General features: G+C 46.2%; 1 protein-coding gene across 1 annotated transcript in view; it reads right to left on the bottom strand.

Annotated features, from left to right (window-relative positions):
- ZFYVE26 (zinc finger FYVE-type containing 26) overlaps nucleotides 1-26,492 on the bottom strand; it is a 1,347,068-nt gene that overhangs the window by 526,154 nt on the left and 794,422 nt on the right. The window contains exon 26 of the mRNA XM_082275187.1: nucleotides 7,224-7,360. Coding sequence (XP_082131313.1) covers nucleotides 7,224-7,360 — 137 coding nt within the window. The remainder of the gene's footprint in view (nucleotides 1-7,223; nucleotides 7,361-26,492) is intronic.

Below are 26,492 nucleotides of genomic sequence, written 5' to 3'. Positions count from 1 at the left end.
GCATTATTGTAATGTGTGTGTTAAGGCATGTGTTGCTGCAACGCAGGTTACATGCATTAATGTGTTGTGGTGCCATTTATACTAAATGCAACGCAGCTCCAACACACGTATTGCACAATGCACTATCTTTTTTTTTTTCCAAAATACAATGCACTATCATGCGTTGTGAGGAGCTGCATTGCTTAAGATGGTGCATGTCTTTTTTTTTTTTTTATGTTTGACATTTTAGGGTTTTTCCAGCCCGTTTTAACTAGTTGCCTTAATGCAACACATAGTAACAAGTGAAAAAAAATGGATTTTTGTAAAATCTTACCGTAAAATCCTTTTCTCTTAGCTCATTGACAGACGTAGTCCTCGGTGATACAGCACCTTCGGGTTATGTTGCCTCCACAGGAGCAGGACTAGACAGGAAATTAAAAAGCTCTGGCCACACCCTAGGGGCAGTCCCAGAGGGTATATCCTCTCTCTCTCTCTGCCTCAGCAAATCAGTTATGTCAAAAAGCAGTCTTTAGAGATTTTAACCCAACCCAACTCAAAAAACAGAGGGGCGGGGACTACGTCTGTCAATGAGTTAAGAGAAAAGGATTTTACAAAAATCCATTTTTCTCTATCGCTCATTGACAGATGTAGTCCTCGGTGATACAGCACCTTCGGGACGTCCCAGAGCAGTATCACAAATGAGGGGTGGGAAAATGAAAATCAAATCCCAATCTAGAAGGCCCAACCGGTGCCAACTAGAAGTTTACAATGCTCATCCTTAATGATGAGACTCAACAAAAAAGAGAATTTTTTTTTTTCAAACAGAAAAAAACCCTCGAGGTAGACCACCGGTCTCCTCAAATTGCGGCCTGCAAAACCTTGCGGCCAAATGAGGCATCCGCCGATGCCGTCACATCAATTTTATAGAATTTTGTAAAGGTATGTACCGACGACCAGGTGGCCGCCTTACATACCTGGACCACTGACGCCTGATGGCGAAAGGCCCAGGAAGTACTGAGCGCTCGAGTGGAGTGAGCCCTAACAGGGAACGGAGGACTCTGACCCTTAATAGAATAAGCCTGTACCACCATCTGTCTAATCCATTTGGCAATGGTCGCGGCAGATGCAGGCAAACCCTTTCTGGGGCCATCCGTGATCACAAAAAGTGAATCCGTCTTACGGAATGATTCCGTAGCTTTCAGGTATACCCTGATTGCCCGAACCACATCTAAGGAATGCAACACATGTTCCCGATGATGCTTGGGCTGAGGACACAAGGAAGGTAGTACAATATCTTCATTCAGATGAAAATCTGAAACCACCTTAGGAAGAAAAGATGGCTTAGGATGAAGTACTACCTTATCCCTATGAATCACTAGGTATGGGGACTGGCATGATAATGCAGCCAGTTCTGACACCCTGCGAGCAGAAGTGATAGCCACCAAGAAGGCCACCTTCTGGGATAAAGTAAGCAAGGGAATCTCCCTGATGTTTTCAAAGGGAGGTTTCTGTAGAACCGACAAAACCAAATTAAGATCCCAGGGCGGTAAGGGCGCGCGGACTGGTGGAGCCAGGTGCCGCACCCCCTGGATGAAATTCCGCACCAAGGACTTGGTAGCTAAAGGTTTCTGAAAGAAGATTGCTAATGCTGAAACTTGACCCTTGATGGTGCTCAAGGCTAGCTTCTGCTCAACCCCTTGTTGCAAAAAAGCCAATATTCGAGTCACCGAATAGGTACGTGGAGGAAATCCTAAAGATTCGCACCATGCAATATAAGTCTTCCATGTGTGATAATAGACCTTGCTGGAAGTCGCTTTCCTTGCTTTAATAAGGGTAGGAATGACTGAAGTAGACAAACCTCTGTCCTTCAGTACTTGGGTCTCAATGGCCAGGCCATTAAAACCAGCGACTGTAAAGCACGATGGTAAATTGGTCCTTGAGACCACAGACACTCCCTGAGACGAAGTTCCCACGGAACGTCTGCGACTAGCATGTCCAAGTCGGCCAGGCCGGCTTGACGAGGCCAGCCTAGAATTTCTAGGACCACTGGCGCTGATTGGATCTGAACCAGGCGTCCCTAGAGGTATCTGGCCCCGACCATCCGAGAAAGTCTGGTCGTTTTCTGTTCCCACACATTTATCAGATACCTGATTGTTATCAGGAAGGGTGATCTTTTCTGGTTGAACCTCAGGGACCGAAGTCACCGACTAGAGGCTTCTTGGCCTGTCTGGTCAACCAGATCCGATTCCTGTGAGGCATAGGGACTAATCTTAGGAAAAGGTAATGGAAAAGATCTATTCAGGGAACGGTAACTACCGCTTCCTGTAGTACTTAAATGTTGGAAGGGAAGAATCGCACCGGTAGTAGTGGTTGATGCTCGATCTAATGTCCTGAATACCGGTGAAAACGTCCCCCCACCCTGAAACCGGGTGGGGGCGCACCTTCAGGCTGTGTACTCCTTTTCTTCGGGTTTGGCTGGGTTGGTCCTCTGTTTGTCCGACCAGCCCTTCTTGAACCCTCCTGGAGGAGTCTTGCCTTTCCCGCTTGTTCCAGCCGGGCGCCCTTTATGGGCGGTAAAGAAAGGTCCTCGCTTGTTGCGAGGTCCCTTAGCTTTAGCAGCCTGTGGCAAAAAAGTGCTCTTGCCCCCAGTGGCATCCTTAATGATTACATCTAGGTTGGCCCCAAATAGACGATTCCCCTGAAAGGGGAGATTTGTCAAGGTCTTTTTGGAACCTAGGTCAGCTGACCAGCATTTTAACCACAGCACACATCTGAGGATGACCGCTGACATAGATGCATGCCCTAATAGGGGAGTAGTGTCCAAGGCTGCGTCACAGATAAACTGTAGCCCTTGTATAATCTGTTCCATCAAATCAGATGTCTCCTGGGGAATATCTTTTCCCCTAAGGTCTTGGCGTACCATTCTCGCCCATTCCGTAAGTGTCTGGGAAACTAGACCAATAACAATTACTGGTCTAAATGCTGACCCTATCAGAGAGAAGATGGTGCGGGACTCTGCTTCCATCTTTCGATCCACCGGATCCTTAAAGGACGAAGTGTCCTCCACTGGGATAACCGTGGCTTTATTCAGCCTGGAAATAGGTGGATCCACCACTGGTGGTACCGTCCATTTCTTAATGATGTATTCCTCAAACGGATAACGTCTAGCAATACGCTTGGAAATAGTAAAGGTACGTTTAGAATGCTCCCATTCTCCTTTAATCTTATTACCAAAACACTTGGGTACAGGAAAAACCTTCACCGTTTTGATGGGCTTGTTAGTACCAAAAGGAATCTCTGTTTCAGTTGCCTCTGCCGGTAAAACCTCAAGTTTTAAGGTTTCCTGCACTGCCACAACTAGTGCGTCCACCAATGCTTCTTCCTGAATTATAGCGGGAGAAGAAACGTCCTCCTCACTGTCTGAGGGAGCTTTACCTGAGGTAACAGCCCTTGCAGAGGGACCTGCAACTGCAGTGACCATCTCTGAATCTGAGTCAGAGGTGTCAGATAGTATAGGGGTAGGCGGGGGTCGCTTCCTTGACCCCCGTCCCTGACAGGCCGCCTCCACCCGAGCCACCATAGACTCCAAAATTGCTGTAAATGACTCTACACTCTGTGCACCGGCGGGTCCCGTGGCCCCCTCGAGGGAAACAGGTGGGGGAATATGTGTGGCAGGGTCCATGATAATTCCAGTCACTTCCTGGATAATATAATTCAAAAATAAAAAACTTTTTTTTTTTTTTTTTTTCAGACCCCCAGCGCCACAAAAGCCCCTTAGTGTTACCTGCTAGGGATCCCTATCGATCGAGAGAGAGAGAGATAGACCCCCAGGCTCACCACTTGATGCTCAGAGTTTAACTGCAACAGGTTACAGCGCTGTCTTGACAAACAGGAAGTCTTTTGGCTGGCTGCCCAGGAAGAAAGGAGGCGGCTCCGCCCCTCTGCACGCCTTCCGGCGCCTCCCCTAGTTCCACGAGGTGTTTGGATCACCTCAAACATGGCCGCCCCCATGCTGGAGACACGAGGCTACGCCAAAATGGCGGCTCGTGCGATCCAGCAAAAAAAATGGCGGCGGCCTGTACTGAATAGCGGTGTGCTGCAGGGCACACAACACTCTCTCTGCATGGGGATTTGGCGTGGTTGGCGGTACCGGCCCTGGCGGACCGCATGGCCGTTCGGGAGGCCTGCTTATAGCTGGAGATCTGATTTAGGAAGGCAGTCTACATGTCCGTGGCTTCTGACTGGTAGGTACCTTATTCTTATCACAGTAAGATTCCCAGAATGCCACTGATTACAATCTTTTAAACATGTATACAATTAGATTGTTAGCTCCCAAACCAAGCCTCCTGGCTTTTTGCACATAAAATCACACTCAAAGTAGGGGGATCTGTGTCATGTTATAGGATAGAGGGGGACTCTATCTTACCATACAGAGAGGGGCCCGCGTTCACCACAAGACCCGTCAGGGGAAAAGGGGGAACATACTACTCACCATACCGGAACCAGGCGGGCACCAACTCCTGACAGTACCCCTCTCCACCGGGGCGGGAGGGCTGTCGACCGATATGGACGCCGTGACTCATGGTCTTTGGCGTTTCAGCGAGACGTTTAACTCGCGGGGTCAGTCCCTTAATGGGACTTTTTCGCGGCCGACCCAGCGCGGAGCTATGGCCTGCACGCGCTCGTAGGCTGAACTGGGGTGACCACCGGATCTCAACATCCAGCCCGTCGCCCAGTTCAGCTTTCTTGCTTGAAGATCTCACAGGAACACTGGAGAAAAAAAGCTGTCTAAAAAATCTTTTAAGAAAAAAATCTTGCCAGGACCGAAGATCCCAGCAAGGTATCTAGGTCCTTACTCCTAACTAGACAGAAAATAACTGATTTGCTGAGGCAGAGAGAGAGAGGATATACCCTCTGGGACTGCCCCTAGGGTGTGGCCAGAGCTTTTTAATTTCCTGTCTAGTCCTGCTCCTGTGGAGGCAACATAACCCGAAGGTGCTGTATCACCGAGGACTACGTCGTCAATGAGCGATAGAGAAACATAATTTAAAGCACTCAAACAAGGCGTTCGATCGTGTCCATTGGGGCTACATGAGATCAGTCTTACAAAAATTTGACTTCTCTGGACCGATTCTGTCTGCCATACTTACCCTTTACTCATCCCCATCGGCCAAAGTTTTGTCAGCTGGAGTCCTATCTAGAATCCTTTTCTATCACTAACGGCACCCGTCAGGGTTGCCCCCTCTCACCCCTCATTTTCAATCTTCTGACTGAACCCTTAGCGTCATCGTTTAGACAAAATCCCTTAATATCAGGTTTTAAATTTCAACGTTCACGCCACATTATTCGCTGATGACGTGATTCTCAGTCTTACAAACCCCGTTGTTTTACTCCCAGCAGCTCACGATATCTTACAAACATTCAGTAAAATCTCATATTATCAAGTAAACTTCAGTAAATCTGTAATCCTGAATATGGGTTTGCATCCCACTACACGTACCCACTTACAAGCCACCCTACCATACACTTGGTCCACATCACCCCTACGTTACTTGGGCATCAACCTCACTTTACCCACTACTAATCTGGTAACATCTAACGTGACACCTCTTATATCATCTGTTTCAGCGGACGTCACCAAACTTAAAAATTCTGAATTATCATGGACAGGTAGAATTGCGGCCGTTAAAATGGTATGCTTGCCTAAAATACTTTATCTCTTCCGCACCCTCCCGGTATATATTCCCCTCAAATATATATTAGACCCCTTACTGCACTTCTTCACACATTTATCTGGCAGAAAAAAAGAGTGAGATGCTCATACGCCCATATGATACGCCATAAGTCCGTAGGGGGTATAGGCTTACCCGATCTTGTGGACTATCATCATGCAGCCCATTTTGCACCCTTACCCCACTGGTTCTACAAACACCCCAGTCTCCCCTGGATTCCCATAGAAGCCTCGCTCTCGAAAGTGGAAAAAACTCACCATACTGCTACTTGCAGATAGATGGAAACAGCTCTCTCTCCACACACTTCCCCTACCCACGCAGGCATCCCTAATATCATGGAGGCTTTTAGATCCTCATATTCCCAGCTCATCAATGTCTACTAAGGTTTCATTACCATTTGCTATACTTAACGTCCTCCTCCCTTGTATCAATACATCCAAATTCTCCTCAGCAGGCATTACCACTATAGCACAGCTCTACCAGGGCTCTGTTCTTAAACCGTTCGCAGTGTTAGCGCACAAATTTCCGTTATCTGCACAGGCCATCTTCACATATAACAGCATCTCCAGCTTTCTACGCAAACACCCACCGCCAGAGATCCTCCTTCCCGTGTGGCTATGGCAATTCCTTTCAAACCCTCTCTGCCTCACGAAAGGTATTTCTATGTTCTATAACACCTTTGGACACAAAATAACATTCCACAAGACACCACACATGGTCGCCTGGGAGGGAGAGCTTCAACAGCCCTTTTCAGACATGCAATGGGAACTGGCCATTCGGGCCACTTACAAATCATCCAGATGTGTCTCCCATTAGGAGCAGGCACAGAAAATCCTCACTCATTGGTATTTAATGCCATATCCTCTATCTAAGATTTACACTACCCTGAGCCCCCTATGTTGGCACAATTGCGATCAGGTGGACACAACTGTTCATGTCTTTTGGTAATGTAAAGGAATGACCAGTTTTTGGGGAAAAATCTTCGAGATTCTCTCAGACGTTACGGGCATACTGCTAAAACCTGACCCTGCACTGGCCCTTTTCACTTTGGACCTGGACATCATACCACCCCACATGAGAACGGTAGTGGTACACACTTTCATCGCAGCCAGAACAGTAGTGGCAAGATATTGGAAGCAATCTACTGCTCCCTCAAACCTAGAAGTTCTAAGACAGATCAACTCCCAATATGCCTTGGAAAAAGCCTACGCATTCTCTACCCTTCGGGGTCCTAAATTCCACAAAGACTGGTCAATCTGGACTCAAAGCAGATACTTTGTTCCTTCCTGACATAATGGTACTCTAGTTGCATTAGGTTTCTCATTCTCAGTCTTATGTATGCAAGTTTTTTTGTATTTCATGTTCCCCTTCCCCTACTGTTTGTCGTTTCTCTGGTGTTCCCTGTTATTTTTTGTAACTTGAAAACCTAATAAAAATCATTGAAAGTATAGCACTCAAACAAGAGTAACAAAAAAATAATTACTTTTGAACATTATTGCTTAAAGGGCTTACTTTGTAGAGAAATAACTGTGGCACTGATCGCACACACGAGCTGGGTTTTCTCGACAGCCTTCCACGACCATCTTCTTCATTGAGCAGGAACTGCAAACCAGCCTACCACATCGCCTACAATGATGTCTGCGATTAAACTACAAGAGACAGAGACACAATATGACTTTGCTACTAATTTGCAATAGTTAAAAACTGTTTGAAAAGCTTATACAATTCTTCTCTGTGAGTGCTCGTTGTAAGGTTTTAATCTGGTTTATAATCTGGATTTTATGTCGTTTTTATAGTATGTTGGTATTCGGTTAACCCCTTTATGACCGCCCGCCGCAGTTATACTGCGGCAGGCAGCTGCTCCTGCGCAAACCGCCATAGGTATACGTCGGTGGCGCACAGGGAGCTAGGGGGCAAGCGCGTGCCGCTGGCGGCGCTCACGCCCCTGCTCGTCAGTGGGGAAGCCGATGCACATGGCAGGCAGCTCCGATTGCCGCCTGACACCTGCGATCGTTCCCCGCTGAGAAAGAAGGACGGGCGGCTGTTGTAAACACAGCTGACCATTCTTCTTCCTGGAATGATCATAGAGCCCCTGTGATTCTTCTATATAGGATCACCCCCAAAAGTGTCAAAAATGTCAGTCAGGGGTCCGATCTGTCGGCCGCAATGTCGCAGTCCCGCAAAAAAAAAAAAAAAGCCACCATTACTAGTAAAAAAAAAAAAAAAAAACACACCTAAATCTTTCCAGTAGTTAGTAGACGCAATAACTTCAAAATACGGTTATTGTGATTTTTTTTACCAAAAATATGTAGCAGAAAACAAATTGCCCTAAAATGTTAAAAAATTTAGATTTTTGGGAATGTTATATAGCAGAATGTGAAAAATTTCAGAATTGTCGCTCTTTTTTTATTTATAGCGCAGAAAAATAAAATCGCACAGGTGATCAAATACCACCAAAAGAAAGCTCTATTTGTGGGAAAAAAAGGAAATCTATTTTATTCGGGTACAGCATCGCACAATGCACTTAATTTATAAAATAAGGTCTGCAGGTATCGACCGCATATTTTGCTCTTGGATACGGAACTGGCTAAAAGGGCGTGTCCAAAGGGTGGTAATAAACAGCACATACTCAGACTGGTCTGAGGTGGTAAGCGGGGTCCCCAAGGCTCAGTCCGGGGACCAACCTTGTTCAATTTATTCATTGAGGATGGGATCAGTAGTTCAATATCAGTTTTTTCAAATGACCCAAAATTGGCCAGGGCAATAACTACACAGCATGAAGCAGATATCCTACAGAATGACCTGGACAAAATAACAGAGTGGGCAACGACATGGCAAATGAGGTTTAATGTGGAGAAGTGTAAGGTTTTTGTACTTGAGGACTAAAAACATAAAAGCACAATACACGTTAGGGGGGTAACCCTTGAGGGAATTAAAAATGGAGAAAGATCTGGGAGTCTTGGTAGATAATAGACTAGGCAATAGCATGCAATGTCAAGCGGCAGCTGCCAAAGCCAGCAGAATATTATCATGCATAAAGAAAGGGATGTATTCCAGAGATAAAACTATAATCCTACCATTTTATAAAACTCTGGTCCGACCACATCTGGAGTATTCTGTCCAGTTCTGGTCGCCAGTCCTCAGGAGGGATGTGCTGGAGATAAGGGCAACTAAACTAAGTAGGGGATTGGAGGGCCTTAATTATGAGGAGCATCTGCAATCCCTTGATTTATTCTCCCTGGAGAAGAGACGTCTGAGGGGGGACATGATAGCAATTTATAAATATCTCAATGGTGATCTTGGCATAGAAAAACAGCTATTCAGTCGAAGGGATTGCATGAGGACTCGAGGGCATACAATGTGATTAGAGGAGAAGCGTTTTAAGCTCAGGCAACGTGGGGGGTTCTTTACTGTTAGGGCTACAAGATTGTGGAATTCTCTACCACAAGAGGTGGTTTCTGCGGGAAGTATGGTGGCTTTCAAAAGACTCTTAGACGTACATCTCAAGGATCAGAACATTCAGGGGTATGTGAGAGGATTACAGCCACACACACCTACACAGGTTGAACTGGATGGACTTTTGTCTTTATTCAACCTCACCTACTATGCAACTATATGTATCTATGCAATATATATTTTATTAGCATGGATGATTTATTTGAGTAAGGCTTGCATTTAATTTTATTTGGTACTAATTGCGGTTATTGGTAATTTGTGTCATTGGGGTTAATTTACTAAAGGCAAATAGACTGTGCACTTTGCAAAGTACGACTGCACTCTGCAAGAGCAGTTTCTCCAGAGCTTAGTAAATGAGCAGAAGCTCTGATGACTTACATCATCCAATCATGTGCAAGCAAACATTCTGTTTTTTTTTTTTTTCCTTATTTTCCTTGCATGTTATTGGGTATTCTTTTCAAAGCAAAGCTTTCCTCATTTACCAAGTCCTATGGCAACTGCACTTGCAGAGCGCAACTGCACTTTGCAAAGCACAGTCTATTTGCTTTAAGTAAATCAATCCCATTGTGTCTTGTTCCGTTCGCTATTGTGATCTTGTGTTGTCTTAGTTGAGTTCAACTGTATATTAATAATTTCTCTTTGGGATTAATAAAGTATTCTGAATCTGAATAGGTTTTGGAGGTCTAGAGAAAGGAATTTACAGCTCTCATTGACTAACATGGGATGTCACATATGTGATTTGGGGTCTCACAAGTTAGACCCCAAGTCGCAACAGCGTGAACCGAGCCTTAAACCGGTTCTAAAGGCTGAAGGTTTTTTTACCTTCATGCATCCAATGCATGGTAGTAAAAAACCTGTGTGCAGTGCTCCCCAATCCTTAACTGAGCGCCCTCTGATCCTGCGATGTTCACCATTGCCTCGGTTGTCCCATGACTCTTGCTCACTGATCCCCGCTGAGCAGGCGGATGACAGGTGCAGAGCAGAGATGGACAGAGTCCTGCTCTCCCCTAAATCGGGTGAAAACGGACCGCCTGTCTGTTTATTATATCATTTATCTGTACCACCAGTAGAAATTACAGCCTGCCTTTCCATTTTTATGGCAAAATAAGGAACTCCAGTATCTGGAGATAAAATTAAAATCTTCAATAAATAGGTTATACCACACTAACTACATTCCGTTTCTGGATCTAATCAGAAAATAATTAATTTAGGGAATAGACTTCTTTCGTGGGTAGGGAGATTAAATATAGTAAAGAGGAATATAACAAAAATATTGTATAGGTTTCAGATGAGCCCTATCCTGTTGCCTCAGATGTATTTTCACAAAGACTTTGAGGTCTTTGATTAGGTGATGTATTTGGCAGACCAGACGCCCTAGGACAGTGATGGGGCACTAAGTACCCAAACTGCAACACAAAACCAGCTTATTTATTTTAAAGTGCCAACACTGAATTAAACCTGCCAACAGCTCTGCCCCCCAATGAGCTCTAAGAGGCTAAAAACGTAAACGTAAAAGCAAACCTTTTGTGCTTTTTTAAACAATGGAATGCTCAGGTGTGGGCGGGACTATTGACAGTAATGGAGTTCATCCTGAGCGTTGGCGTGTTTCATTAATCACACAATCAATATACTATATATGTGGACCATGGGGTCCTACATCCAAGATGAAAGTGATAATTGGAAAGAATAGTCCTAATAGGACTTCAATTTATTATCCAGTTACTTGAAGCAAGGAAAAACGAAAAAAAATTGGAACTTTCACCATCACTTATTTATTTATATCATGAGATGAACTTTTAAATACATACAAATGTTTTATGTTTTTTATGTCACATTTTGATACAGCTTTATATGATTTATTCATTCTCAATATATATGTACATTTTTATCAAATATTGGGATCACATTTGCTATATATTGTTTGCACAATATCTTTTGCACAATTTGCACATTTATTTATATTAGCAAGCACTGTAGATGGCTCCTCTTAGGACTATTCTTTCCATACAACTTTTTACTACTGCTGCTGCTATATTCACATAATTTTCAATATATTATATATATATATATATATATATATATATATATATATATATATATATATATATATATATATATATATATATATATATATATATATATTCTAAATTTTATAAACTATTATATTTTAAAACTCCAGGCGCGGGGAGTGCACTTCTCTAAATGTTACTTTACATACACAGAAAGTGATAATTACCTGTTAGTAAAAAAAAAAAAGAAAACTGGATTTTTGTACTTACTATAAAATCCTTTTCTCTTAAGTCCATTGACAGACGCAGATCCATATATTTTTAGACCATTGGGTTATGATCCTCCCATCAGGAATAGGACACTAGGCAGGAAAAAGCTTTACCACGCCTATGGGGCTGTCCCTACAGGCAAAACCCCACACACTCTTCCAGATTCCAGTTTGGTTGCAAGCAGTGTTTAGAAGACAAAAAACCCATTTCACTCAAAAGTAGAGGGGGGGGTGCTGCGTCTGTCAATGGGCTTCAGAGAAAAGGTTTTTACAGTAAGTACAAAAATTCAGTTTTCTCTATCGTCCATTGAAAGATGCAGCTCCATATCTTCTTAGACCATTGGGACGTCTCAAAGCAGTATATGTATGAGGGGTGGGAAAAAACGCAAAGAATGCAATTCCTTAAAGACCAAACTTAGCCAACTAGGTAACATGGAGCTCATGCTGCCACGCAGCTTTAACTGTCTAGCAGTTGTGATTACATGTTATGTTATGCTATGTTATTGGTATCTTCCTTGCACCCCTGCTGTTTCTGGCTAGATGGTTTCTCCCATCCTCCATTTCCTGTTGTAACTCCCATTTTGTTTAGTTGTTATGAGGAGACTGCAGAGTGTGGAAGCTGTGTAACTTCATTGGAAATTTACCTATGGAAAAGCCTCTATGTTTATGCCTTTGCTAACTTGAAGCATGAAGAAGCTTTGGAGAACACCTCTGGAGTCTTTATTCATTGAGTAAACTATAGCCCCGTACACACGTACCGATCGTCGTCATACAAATGTCGGCGGACGAAAGATCTGCCGATTGTACGCGTGTTAGTATGGTGCCTCCGACAGCTGTCTGCGCACATTCTGCGGACAAGAGTCTTTCTTGCAAACATGAAAATTTTTGTATGCGGACACCAGAACGGACGATTGTTCGCCAGTCAGTACAGAAATCAGCCGACAGACCGCAGATTTGCAAGACTGGGCATGCTCAGAAAATAAACACAGGGAAAGTTAACCATTACATGACATCACTTCTGCAGTCAGCTGAAGTCTGCGGACAAAATTCTTGTGCTGTCTTTGCACTTTTCAACAGACACCGACATCCCGGGGAGAAAAGACGAACGTTTGTATGACGACGATCGGTACGTGTGTACGGGGCTTATCTGTTAAAGCCATCATTCAACCTGCTGCACACACTTACAGACTGGGGGTCTACAAGAAGGTCACAGGTACAATCGATGCTGAGACAGAACAGTAAATTTCCATGAATCCATCACACAGTTATCTCTGCAGCTTCAGAACCAGTAAATTTCCAAGAATATACAGCTTCAGAAAGTAAATTTCCAAGAATATACAGCTTCAGAAAGTAAATTTCCATAGTAATATACAGCTTCAGAAAGTACATTTCCAAGAAGTACTTGAAGTAAATTTCCAGAAGCATCCATCACAGGTATCTGCAGCTTCAGAAACGTAAGTACCACACTTGCCTGTGTGTCACCAGAAGCATTACTCTGCATATGAAACCAGACACCTACTGAATGCTTCATTACTATTACAGCCTTCTGTGCTGAGCTTCCAGTCTGAACTAGTTTTCAGCACTAGCAAACTATTGTAACAACAAATACCTCAGCCCAGCCTGCTTACTAACAGAAGTCACTACTTACAGAGCTGAGCTCTGGCAGATTTCTAACAAGACACCAAAACTACAGTACTTATTATGTCTGACAGAGATCTCACAGAGTTACCTGCATTTAGTCAAGATAAAGCAGACTCTTTACTTCATTCTGCTCGTCCTGTCAGAGCCCCTCATCCATCCTTGAAGGCAAGGGAGGTTTATGAAGCAAGTAAGAAAGAAACATCTAGTAACCTGACTGCATTATGGGAAAAGACTTTAAGTTGTATAACAGCCACTAATGAAACTAGCAACAATTCTGAGCAATTGAACACTGCTCTCTCAAGGGTTAAGAAGGCATTTGAGAATTATAAAAGACTTTCTGAGAAGTACTATTCCCTATTGTCACATTCCAACATAGAGGAAGCTGCATTGGAATTAAAGGACTTTACTTCTAATGACCAGCAGAGGCATAGCACATATCTTGAAGCAAAGGCACAGATAGAAGGTAGATTGGCACAGCTACATGAAACTACATCCTGTAACTCTGCTTCTTCCAGACACTCAGGAAAATCTAGGTCTGCCCGCTCATATCATAGATCTTCTTCCAAGTCATTGTGGTCCTGCTCTATAAGGTCAATACTGAGCGACCAAATTCTCAAAGCTCACCAAAAGGTTGCAGTAGCCCAGGTTCAAGCCGCCTGCGCTGAAAAAGAAGCAGCCTTCAAGGCAGAAGCTAAATGCAAGGAGGCAGAAGCTAAATGCAAGGAAGCAGAAGCTAAACGCATTCAAGCAAGAATACAAGCAGAAACAGAGGCTCAGCTAGAAATTCTTCAGAAGAACAGAGAAAAGGAAGTAGCTTTAGCAGAGTTATCTGTCTTGGAACAAGCCCTATTGGAAGAAGGAGCAGCTTGTACCAGCTTGCCAAGACCCTGTTGAAAGGACCCTACAGTTTGTCTTAACTCAGAACCACGACAATACAGTCCCACCTACAGTTGGAGATTCTTCTCATAATCATCCAGCAAGTGGATCAGAAGGCAATGTGTCGCCAAAGCAAGCTGGTCAACTAGACACACCTACTAACAGAGACCCTCCACAACTACCGCACGTCACAAAATCAAGTGAATCAACCTACGCAGCTCATGTGCCACCACAACCCTATGTGCATAGAGATTACTAGGGCACAGCAGAAGACTACAGAATGAACTCTATACCCCCTTTGGTACAGCTCTCTTTGACTTCAAATGCTCAGAGACCTTCAGACGACAGACCCTTACCTAAATTAAACCCATCTGCAACACCTTTCTCTCTACCTACCAGCCAACAACAGATACCAACCATGGTCCAAGACGGCGCACCATCAGTAGACCCGGTGGCTATAAAAACTGAAAGCACTGACATTGCAGAGTTCAGCAAGTATATGATGCGACGAGAGTTGATTACAACTGGACTGTCTAGATTTGATGACGGCCCAGAGAACTACAGGAGTTGGAGATCTACATTTAAGGCGGTAACCAAGAACTTGGACATTGAACCTCAAGCAGAACTTGACTTACTAATAAAATGGTTGGGGCGTCAATCTTCAGAACAAGTAAAGAGACTTAAATCTGTCTTCATTTATAACTTTAAAGCAGGCCTTGATGCTGCCTGGGAACGTCTAGAACAAGGCTATGGGAGCCCCGAAGTCATTGTATCTGCCTTATTCAAGAGACTAAACGACTTTCCTAAAATCTCTGTTAAGGACAATCATAAGCTTAGAGAGTTAGGTGACCTCCTTCTTGAACTTGAAATTGCTAAGTTAGATCCTAGTTTACCAGGTCTTAGCTATTTAGACACTGCTCAGGGCGTAAATCCTATTGTAGCAAAGTTGCCTAGTTATCTTCAGGGAAAGTGGACTAGTGTAGGATCAAAGTATAAGTATGAACATTATGTTTCCTTCCCTCCCTTTTCTTATTTCGCAGAGTTTGTGCGGAAGGTTGCAAGATTCAAGAATGACCCAAGCTTCTTCTATCCAGATACAACCACCATTCCTTTAAGTACTTCAAGGGGTATTGCCACCAACAGTAAATTCAAGGATTTAAGGCATCCTATTGCCGTGAGGAAGACCGCGATAGCATCCAACGTCCTAGCTACAGACATTAAAACTAGCAATCTTAGTCAACAGTGTTCTATTCATAATGCGCCACACTCTCTCATCAAATGTCGTGCATTTAAGGACAAGCCTATTGAAGAACAAAGAGCATAATATCTGTTTTAAGTGTTGTGCATCCTCCGATCATTTAGCTAGAGACTGTAAGATCGCCATCAGATGTTCTCTCTGTAACAGTGCCAAACATGTGGACGCTCTTCACTTAGACCTGTTCAAAAGGAAACCTTCACCCGACAGCAACCTCAAGACTACATCAGATGATGGCGGGGAGAGAACTGAGCAATATGCCAACCCCGTAACCACAAGGTGTACAGAGGTATGTGGAGAAGGGCTTCATAGCAAGTCTTGTATCAAGATATGTCTTGTAAGGGTTTTTCCTGAAGGATGTCCACAAAATTCCATAAAAATGTATGCCATACTCGATGATCAGAGCAATCGCTCATTGGCCAGTACAGAATTCTTTGACCTATTCAACATTCAAGGAGAGACCTAGTCCTATACCTTGCAGACATGTGCAGGAAAGGTCAATACTTCTGGAAGAAGAGCCCATGGCTTCATAGTTGAATCAGAATAGGAGGACACAGAGTTTCCTCTTCCAACGCTAATCAAATGTGATCAGCTACCGAACAACAGAGAAGAAATCCCCACACCAGAGGTTGCACGTCATCACCCTCATTTGATTTACATTGCTAACTACATTCCACCACTTAACAAGGATGTTAAGATTTTGATTCTACTAGGGAGAGACATTCCTAGAGTTCATAAAATAAGATAGTTATGTAACGGTCCAGATGATGCTCCTCAGGCCCAGAAACTTGATCTTGGATGGGTGATAATAGGAGAAGTCTGTTTAGACCAATCTAACAAGCTCTTGGATATAGCTTCCTACAAAACTAATGTTACCTATCGATTGATGAAATGTCCATTGCACTACTATGTGAAGGAAAGACTTGATTTCAAAAACGAAGTTCCATATCAAGCACTCCAAAGCATTAACTGCAAGCTCACTTCTCAAAAGGACTTTGGTGATTCAGTGTACCAAACTACTCGTGATGACAACAAGATTGCCCCTTCAGTCGAAGGCAAGGAGTTCATCAAGATTATGGATGAAGAGTTCTTCAAGGACAATTCCAACAGTTGGGTAGCTCCATTACCCTTCCGAGTACCAAGGCTTACTCTCCCTAACAATCGAGAACAAGCTTTAACCAGATTTGCTGCACTGAAGAAATCTCTCCGTAATAAACCTGAGAAGCAAGAGCACTTTCTAGCATTCATGCAGAAGATTTTAGTGCCAGCAGTTGTCCTCACACAGACCATTTTGTTTTCAGGACCCAAGTTTTTAATGGACCAGTCTTCTACAAACTCAGAAGAAGATATCAATTTCCACCTGGAGGATCCAGATACTGATCCGGAAATCCGGCCTGAAGTTGTAGCATTGAGTTCCAACATCTGCTCAAGAAGAAATTTGGAGGATGAAGATGACTCCACAGATATGGGGGATGGAGCTGATGAATGGATGCAGGCCAAGACTCTGGTTAAGCCTCCGGACCAGCTGGAACTCAGCGAGGCTGAACTTAAGGAGGAATTCACTCGTATCCTGACTGCAAACAACCCTCATGCCCCCCAGAACATTGTGAGGTACAGTTTTAAGGAACGAGCCTACAAACCCATTAGCATCGTGGACCAGCTGGCCGTACACTTCTCCCTGGATGGAAACATGTCACACAAAGACTCTGATGAAGCGCGGCGACAGGGGGCGAAGTTGGGAGTCATTGAAGAGACTTAGACCAACGACTCCACAGAGCCGGGAGACAAAGATACAGATGGGAAGTCTGACGCTCAGGCTAGTGAAGAAGGGACAGAAGGTGAGGAAATACCATCCAGAACAACAAGAAGGAGAGAAAACTGACCAACCAGTTCAATTATAGCGAGAGAGCGTCCCAGAGCATTAACAAACCCCTGCGGGAGCGAGCTTCTCAGACAGAGCCACCTCCAAGGGCCACCTTCTCCGCCACTGCAAACCAGTGGAAATTCAATCCACCACACGCTTCACACATGGGCGGAGCATGGGAACGTATGATTGGGATGGCAAGGCGCATACTGGATTCTATGTTGCTTGATGTGAGTTCTTCACGTCTTACCCATGAAGTACTTACTAAATTCCTTGCTGAGGTCGCAGCAATAATCAACTCAAGACCATTGACCGCTGTTTCCACAGACCCAGAATGTCCGACTGTTTTAACTCCAGCTGCATTATTGAGCCGAAAAATTGGACAGATCCCAGCGCCAAAGAGCATCTTTGATGAAAAGGACATATATAAACGTCAATGGAGATACGCTCAATACCTTGCAGATTGTTTCTGGGACAGATGGAGGAGGGAATACCTCACACTTCTCCAAGGACGTAAAAAGTGGCAAACCCAGAAGTCTAACTTAAAGGAAGGGGACCTGGTTCTTCTAAAAGACAAGCAAACCAATCGGATCCAGTGGCCAGTTGGAGTTATTACAAAGGCCATTGCTAGTGATGATGAAAAAGGTCCGAAGTGTGGAAGTCAGGATTGTAAAGGACAGGAGCCCAAAAACCTTCCTGAGACCAGTCACTGAGACAGTCCTAATTATGCCTGCTTCCAAAAATTCTGATTCAGTGTTATGTGAAGGAGTCACTTAGATCTCTAGCATAGTTAGCTTAGAGGAGAGGGCTACATAGCATTCTACTGTATGCAATGTTAATTGTATGTTTATGGAAAATAATTGTGTAGTGGTATCTCACGATACCAGGCGGGGAGTGTGCTGCCATGCAGCTTTAAATGTCGAGCAGTTATTACATGTTATGTTATGCTATGTTATTGGTATCTTCCTTGCACCCCTGCTGTTTCTGGCTAGATGGTTTCTCCCATCCTACATTTCCTGCTGTAACTCCCATTTTGTTTAGTTGTTATGAGGAGACTGCAGAGTGTGGAAGCTGTGTAACTTCATTGGAAATTTACCTATGGAAAAGCCTCTATGTTTATGACTTTGCTAAATTGAAGCATAAAGAAGCATTGGAGAACACCTCTGGAGTCTTTATTCATTGAGTAAACTATCTGTTAAAGCCATCATTCAACCTGCTGCACACACTTACAGACTGGGGGGTCTACAAGAAGGTCACAGGTACAATCGATGCTGAGACAGAACAGAGCTCAACCAGGAACAACTGGAGCTCACCTTAAAAAAACCATACACCCTCAAAGAGAATTAAAAAAAAAAAAAAAAAAAGATTCTCTTCTTTAAACCGCAGCCTGCAAAACCTTGCGGCCAAAAAAGGCATCCGAGGATGCCAACACATCTACTTTGTAGAATTTTGTAAATGTATGCACAGACGACCAAGTTGCAGCTTGAAAACTTGCATCACTGACGCCTGATGGTGAAAAGCCCAAGAGGCACTCAGCGCCCTAGTAAAATGGGCCTTCACAGGTAAAGGAGGAACCTGACCCTTTAATGAATAAGCCTGAACAACCGTCTTCCTGATCCATCTGGATATGGTTGCAGCAGACGCAGCCAATCCTTTACGAGGTCCTTCGGTAAGGACAAAAAGAGCATCTGATTTTCTTAAAGACTCAGTAGCCGCCAGGTAACCCCTGATCGCCTGAGCCACATTCAAAGAATGCACAGCAATTTCCTTGGGATGTTTGGGCTTGGGACAAAGTGGAAGAAAAGACTGATTAGGTCAGAGTACCACCTTATCTCTGTGGACCACCAAATAAGGTGAGCAGCAGGACGCCACCAACTCAGACAATCTGTGGGCAGAAGTTATAGCCACCAAAAAGGCAACCTTCTGTGACAATGAAAGCAGAAAAATCTCCCAAATGTTCTCAAAAGGAGGCTTTTGAAGAACAGGAAATACCAAATTTAGATCCATGGAGGTAGCGGGGAGCGTTTCGGGGGAGCCATATGGCGCACTCCCTGAATGAAAGTGCAAATCAAGGCATGCATAGCTAACGGACATTGGAAATACATAGCCAAAGCCGACACTTGGCCTTTGATAGTGCCCAAAGCCAACCGCTGTTCACCCACTTTTTGCAGTAAGGCCAAAACCCTAGCTACTGAAAACAAGCGAGGGTGCACCTTCAGTGATTCACACCTTGAAATGTACGATTTCCACGTACAATGATAGATCTTCCTGGAAGTCAACTTCCTGGCCTTCAACAGTGTAGGGAATCACAGAGTGAGAAAGACCCCTATCTCTAAACACCTGGCTTTCAACAGCCAAGCTGTTAAAGCAAGCGACTGTAAAGCAGAATAGAAGATCGGCCCTTGGGACAGCAGATCCCCCCTAAGAGGAAGTTTCCAAGGAGCATGGGCGACCAACCTTACTAGGTCTGCATACCAAGAGCGACAAGGCCAGTCTGGGGCCATCAGAATAACCGGAATTCCTTCCATCTCTGTCCTGCCTAGAAGCCTCAACAGGAGTTTCAATGGAGGAAAGGCCTAAATCAGTCGATACTGACCCCAAAGAGCCTCCAGTGCGTTTGTGGCGTTGGCCAGAGGATCCTGAGACCTGGTTACGAACCTCTGAACTTTCTTGCTCAGACGAAAAGCAAACAGATCGACCTCGGGCGATGAAACACCTCCGGGTGAAGAGACCATTCCCCTTGATCCAACGCCTGACGACTCAGGTAATCCGCTTGCCAGTTCTCCACACCTGGGATGTGCGCAGCAGAGAGGGCTGAAACAAACTATTCCGCCCAAGCCAGAACCTTGGCCACCAAGACACTCTTGGTGCCCCCCAATGATTGATGTAAGCCACAGCCGTGGCATTGTCCGATTGAATCCAAACCGGACAATCTTGCAGACAAGTCATCCAGTGGCTCAGACAAAGCTTTATTGCTTTGAGCTCCAAAACATTGATGGGTACGTGGTCACTGCATGGAGGAGTGAGGACGTTCTACACAGGAGCTCCCGGCACCACACGTCTCTAAAGCACCATACCGAGCAACGGAGACCTCCACCTTGCTCCCTTCAGGATGCCCTCAAAACGGGGAAAGTCCCCGCAGCCTCAGGGGACACCTCGGTTGCACTCGGGCTCAATCGGAGACTTCTTCGCCGGCAGCCGCCGGCCCGGGCTTACACCATCCAAGATGGCGCCGGAGCACAGCAAACCAGTGGTAAGCGCACCCTCTCTCATCCCATCCCTGCCCTTGGAATTCACCGCACCAACATCCCCGGCATCCACGGGCTCCTCCACCACCCGTGGTGGCCCGGAAGATACAGCTGACCTAGCTGAGCATAGGGACCTTAGGGCGCACATCTTGTCCCTCCCCACGGCCGCGGACCTAGACAGACTGGCAGATAGGGTGGAGAAGGCCCTACACAAGGAGATAGACGCCATTAAAGCAGACACCACACACCTAGGCCACAGAGTGGAAACTGTTGAGACCAGAGTGGAGGACATAATCCCTGCGGTACAGGCCCTCACTGATCACTGTAAGCTGCAGGACAAGCACATTGATGCACTATTAGACCAGATTGATGATATGGAAAACAGGAGTCGCAGAGGAAATATTCTCATCCGAGGTCTGCCAGAAGCCACCGCTGCAAGGGACATTGTCCCCACTCTCCAGGGTTTATTTAAGCAGATTCTGGGAAGGGATGCCTCGGCCCACATAAAAATTGGCCGGGCGCACAGGGCCCTGCGCCCCCCCTCTGATGACCCTGATAGACCCCGGGACATTATCTGCAAGCTCCATAAATACACTGTGAAAGACAGCATAATGTACCATATGCGGGGGGTCCCTGCCATGGACTTTGACGGGGCGCAGATCTCATTGTACCCCGATATCTCCCGTCGCACCTTGATGCAACGCAAGGCCTTGAAACCACTGCTGGAAACCATCAGGGATGCAGACTTAACTTACCGCTGGGGCTTCCCCTTTAGCCTCTCCGTAACCAAAAATGGCAGACAGCATGTTCTCAGAAACCGAGATAAACTCACGCACTTTCTTACCCAACTTGATCTTCCACAAGTGGATATACCGGATTGGCGCCTTTCACCTGACTTGCCACTGCCAGCTCACACCCCCCCCCCCCCCTTTGGCAGCAGGCGCGCCGGCTTGGCCGCAACCACAATCGCCCCCGCTCCGGGCCTTCCTGCCCGGACCCTTGAAGACCCGGCAGACTTGACAAACACCCCCCTTTTTTTGCCGAGAATCCCCGGCTGCTTCCTTAAAGGCAGTCCTTGGACTTCGGAGGACCGGGCTGTGTTAGCGTCTCCTCACCGCCCATAGTTAGAAGCTGGCTCCCCCTTTTCTTTTTTGGCTTATTTCATTTATCCTTGCTCCTGTTTGAACTGGTGGACTGGGAACCGTCCTCCATAGAGGTGTTTTGCAGGATGCCTCACTTTTTCCTGCCCTACCATTTTACCCCCCTTTTTTACAGATTTTCTGGACTCGCAGGAGTCTGTGTTTGACCCCCTTTTTGGGGCCTCGGCCGTTGGTGGGCGGGGGCGCCCCCCTTCTCTTTTTCCGGCGGTGGGGGACGGGGTCCATCCCAGCCAAACAAGGCACTTTTTGAGGTAGAGGATGGTCTTTTAGCCACCTTAGATCCTCCTGGTTTGTTATGTGATTGTTTTTATGTTTTTTTTTTTGTCCCCCTCCTTCTTTTGTGTTAAGTGTCTCAAGGTCATGTAATCTTGATTTCGGTTTTACAGGGTCCTTGGTCAGATATGTGGTGGTGCTAGTGGATCTCTCTCCCGCACCGGCCCCGGGCCCACGGGGTCCGTTCTTGTTGGATCGCAAATGGCTCCCTTGAAAATCCTAACGTATAATGTCCGGGGATTGAGCTCCCAATTTAAATGGGGTAAGTTGTGGCTTGAATTGCGGAGACTGGGCGCACAGGTGGTATTCTTGCAGGAGACGCATTTTTGTCCCCAATCCATGCCTAGACTGCCCACTCATCTATATAGCCAATGGTTTCACAGCCATTCCCCACGACCGAAATCAGGGGGGGGGGGTCACGATAGCTATACATATACATAGGGACTGTCCCTTTGTCCCGTTGGACCACCTTCAAGACGCACAGGGCAGGTACATCTTTCTGAAGAGGACGCTATATGGTCGCCCTTTGGCCTCTATATACGCCCCAAATTCGGGTCAATTGTCCTTTCTGGACGCGACACTGGAATCACTGGCCACATTCCGCGAGGGCCAGTTGGTCCTCATGGGAGATTTCAACTTTTGCGCGGACCCCCGTACTGACGCTCGGCACACTCATTTGCTGCACATCGTTGTTTCCTTAAACTGTACAGGCCCACGGACTGGTGGACTAATGGTGACTTCTCCACCCCTCCCTCCGGGACTACAGTTACTACTCGGCGACCCACAACTCTTACACGCGTATAGACATGCTGCTAGTGGACCAGTCTCACCTGGACTCTCTGGTGGGGGCAGACATTAACACTCGTACTCAGACCATGCACCTGTGACTATAAAGCTAGACCAACTACATCGAGGGGATAGAGCATGGACTTGGCGCCTAAATGAAAATCTTCTAGATGATGCAGTTGTGGCCCAGAAAGTAACTGAGACGATCTCCAACTACTTTGAGGGGAATGGTGGTGACGAAGTCTCCCCATCAGTGGTTTGGGAGGGACACAAGGCGGTGGTTCGGGGCAAACTGATCTCACAGGGGGCACGCTTACGGAAGGAACGTATGGCGGATCTCCACCGGCTCTTGGCGTGGATCCGAGAGGGGGAATTGCCGCATAAAAAGTCGCTGTTGACAGAGGCCCTTCAAACGCTTCAGACCCTTCGGGAGGAGCGGTCTGCCCTCCTTGAGGCGCAGGTAGGCAGACGCTTACGCTATCTTTCCCACAAATTTTACGAGTATGGCAAAAAATGTGGCTGGATGTTGGCCCAGGCATTGCGTAGGCAGTGGGCTTCGACCCGTATCCCTAAATTACAGACCCTTCGGGGCACCGTGACACAGCTCCCCTCTTGGATCGCTGAGGCTTTCAGGGAATACTATGCCCGGCTCTACAACCTCTCACCCCCATTATTGGATGCAGCGCTAGCGGCGAAACACAAACGGATCCAACAGTACCTAGCGGAAGCGGACGTCCCTCAACTTAGTTCTCGGGCAGCAGGGGCCCTCGAGAAACCTATCTGAGAACACGAACTGGGGGCAGAATTAAGGCTTTGCCAAAGGGCAAGAGCCCAGGGCCTGATGGCTATACCAACACGTATTACCTTAAATTTAGTCCCTTATGTGCAAGTACTTCAATGTGTTGGTGCAGGGCTCACCTACCACTAGGGACACACTCTTCGCTCACATTACATTACTCCCTAAGGATGGTAAGGCGGACAGACTAAAACCTCTGCTGCCGTCGGTGGTTCACCCTGACCAGATGGGATTTATAGCAGGTAGGGAGGCTCGAGACAATGCCAATAGGGCGCTCCAGGTCATACACTGGGTCGGGTCTCAACCATTCCAGCCACCCTGCCTTCTATTGTCAACCGATGCTGAAAAGGAATTTGACAGGGTGGATTGGGTGTACATGCGACAGGTTCTGGAGCGTTTGGGTTTAGGTCCTCACATGTCCTGTTGGCTGGTGGTGCTATATGCGTCCCCGGAGGCCAGGGTTAAGGCGGGTGGCTTCCTGTCCTCTCCCTTCCCGATTCAAAATGGCACGCGCCAGGGATGCCCCCTTTCGCCGCTATTTTTGGCCAGGGTCATGGAGAACCCTGGACATTGGGGGTGTCACGGTGGGTCCCACGGAACATAAATTATCCGCGTATGCAGACGATGTTCTCTTTTATGTGACCAGACCACAAACGTCTCTGCCGGTCCTCATGTCGGAGCTCAGGGTCTTCCACTCGCTCTCCAACTTCAAAATCTATTTTGACAAATCTGAAATTCTGCCCCTAAACATCGCACAGGAGATGGCCAATACGCTGAAGTTCTCCCTACCGTTCACATGGTGCCACTCCAAGCTCAAATATCTTGGGGGTCTTCCTGCCTGACTGCTCGGCAGACGTCTTTACCCTTAACTATGTACCCTTTTAACGGTGATCCGACGGGACCTTACTGACTGGGCCAAGCTGACGTTGACATGGATTGGCTGGGTGAATGTGTTGAAGATGAATGTCCTGCCGTGTATTCTGTTTTATTTACAGATGCTACCTGTGCACCTGCCTTGTCCTTTTTAAGCCTTCACAGCATGTTTATCCGTTTGGTTTGGAATGGCAGACGTCCCCTCCTGGATTTTAGCCTCATGCAATGCTCCAAACGTGCAGGTGGCCTGGGGTATTCCGGTGGTTCGGAGACATTATGAAGCGATAGCCTTTCAGAGGATTCTGGACTGACATCACCATGTAAGGAACAAGCTTTGGGTCCCCATGGAGAAATTCATGGCGGGCAGAAACTTGTCTCATGCCCCCTGGCTCAATGGAGCATACAGGGGCCTCTCCCCACTGGTTTCCCCGGCCACCGTCATACCTTGCAGGTCTGGGATGATAAACAAGAGACTACAGCTGTCAGTAGCGGTCTCTCCCCCTGGCGCCCCTCAGGGGGTCCCCGTGGTTCATTACTGGGGAGGATGTTTCCTTCTTTGGAACCTGGGCGTCGGGTGGGGAGACACGATGTGGCCACTTTGTCCAGGGGGGGGGGGGGGGGCGATCTTGCCTCTATTGGAGCTCCGGGAACGTTATGGGAGATTCCCCATGGACTTTTGGCGATATTGCCAACTCACTCACTTTATGCGTCCAATATTGGATTTGGTACGCTCTCCACCATTGATGTTTCCTTATGAGAAGCTTTGCATCTCCAAGGACCCGATCCAACATTCCATTACACTGCTGTACATAGTTACAGCGCCTTGCAAAAGTATTCGGCCCCCTTGAACTTTGCGACCTTTTGCCACATTTCAGGCTTCAAACAAAGATATAAAACTGTAATTTTTTTGTGAAGAATCAACAAGTGGGACACAATCATGAGTTGGAACAAAAATTTATTGGATATTTCAAACTTTTTTAACAAATAAAAAACTGAAAAATTGGGCGTGCAAAATTATTCAGCCCCCTCAAGTTAATACTTTGTAGCGCCACCTTTTGCTGCGATTACAGCTGTAAGTCGCTTGGGGTATGTCTCTATCAGTTTTGCACATCGAGAGACTGAAATTTTTGCCCATTCCTCCTTGCAAAACAGCTCGAGCTCAGTGAGGTTGGATGGAGAGCGTTTGTGAACAGCAGTTTTCAGTTCTTTCCACAGATTCTCGATTGGATTCAGGTCTGGACTTTGACTTGGCCATTCTAACACCTGGATATGTTTATTTGTGAACCATTCCATTGTAGTTTTTGCTTTATGTTTCGGATCATTGTCTTGTTGGAAGACAAATCTCCGTCCCAGTCTGAGGTCTTTTGCAGACTCCATCAGGTTTTCTTCCAGAATGGTCCTGTATTTGGCTCCATCCACCTTCCCATCAATTTTAACCATCTTCCCTGTCCCTGCTGAAGAAAAGCAGGCCCAAACCATGATGCTGCCACCACCATGTTTGACAGTGGGGATGGTGTGTTCAGGGTGATGAGCTGTGTTGCTTTTATGCCAAACATAACGTTTTGCATTGTTGCCAAAAAGTTTGATTTTGGTTTCATCTGACCAGAGCACCTTCTTCCACATGTTTGGTGTGTCTCCCAGGTGGCTTGTGGCAAACTTTAAACAAAACTTTTTATGGATATCTTTAAGAAATGGCTTTCTTCTTGCCAATAATACAACAAAAATTGGGTGTGATGGCGCTCCCAGACACAATATCAAAGTCAATGTATACTGCTCAGTCTCTTGAATCAAATAGACACATTTATTAAAAAAGGGCTAAAAGATACTACTGAAATAAGATGATGCCAGCAGATGTCCAACAGTTCAACAGTCAGGTGATACCTTAAGTCGGGAGGACCCAGGAGCAAGATGGCAACGTCTATCCAAATGGGGAGCCTTGCTGGTGAAGACACTTGAGGGCCGTGAGAGGAGCGAGAGATGAAGAAGGGGGAGCAGGAACTCCAACCCCCGCGATGCGCTCCAGCCGCGAGGGATGATCGGTCTGTGCGGCAGCGTCCGCTCCTGCTCTCGAACAGCTGCAGTGGCGCCAAGTGATGACGTTACCGGGCGCCCACGGCTGACTCACAGGGACGCGCTCGCTGGAGCCTGCCCGCCTCGTCACTTGGGAGTGCTTTTATCATGCCAAGCCTGTTGTCTACCAGTACCCCCACGTCCTTTTCCATCCTAGACTCACCCAGAGGTTCCCCCCCTAATGAGTAGCTTGGTTTCTGGTGTC

Source organism: Pelophylax lessonae (genome assembly GCF_965119305.1).
Source record: "Pelophylax lessonae genome assembly, chromosome: 13".
In the NCBI taxonomy this organism is placed as follows: domain Eukaryota; kingdom Metazoa; phylum Chordata; class Amphibia; order Anura; family Ranidae; genus Pelophylax; species Pelophylax lessonae.
This window is presented reverse-complemented; position numbering and strand designations above follow the sequence as displayed.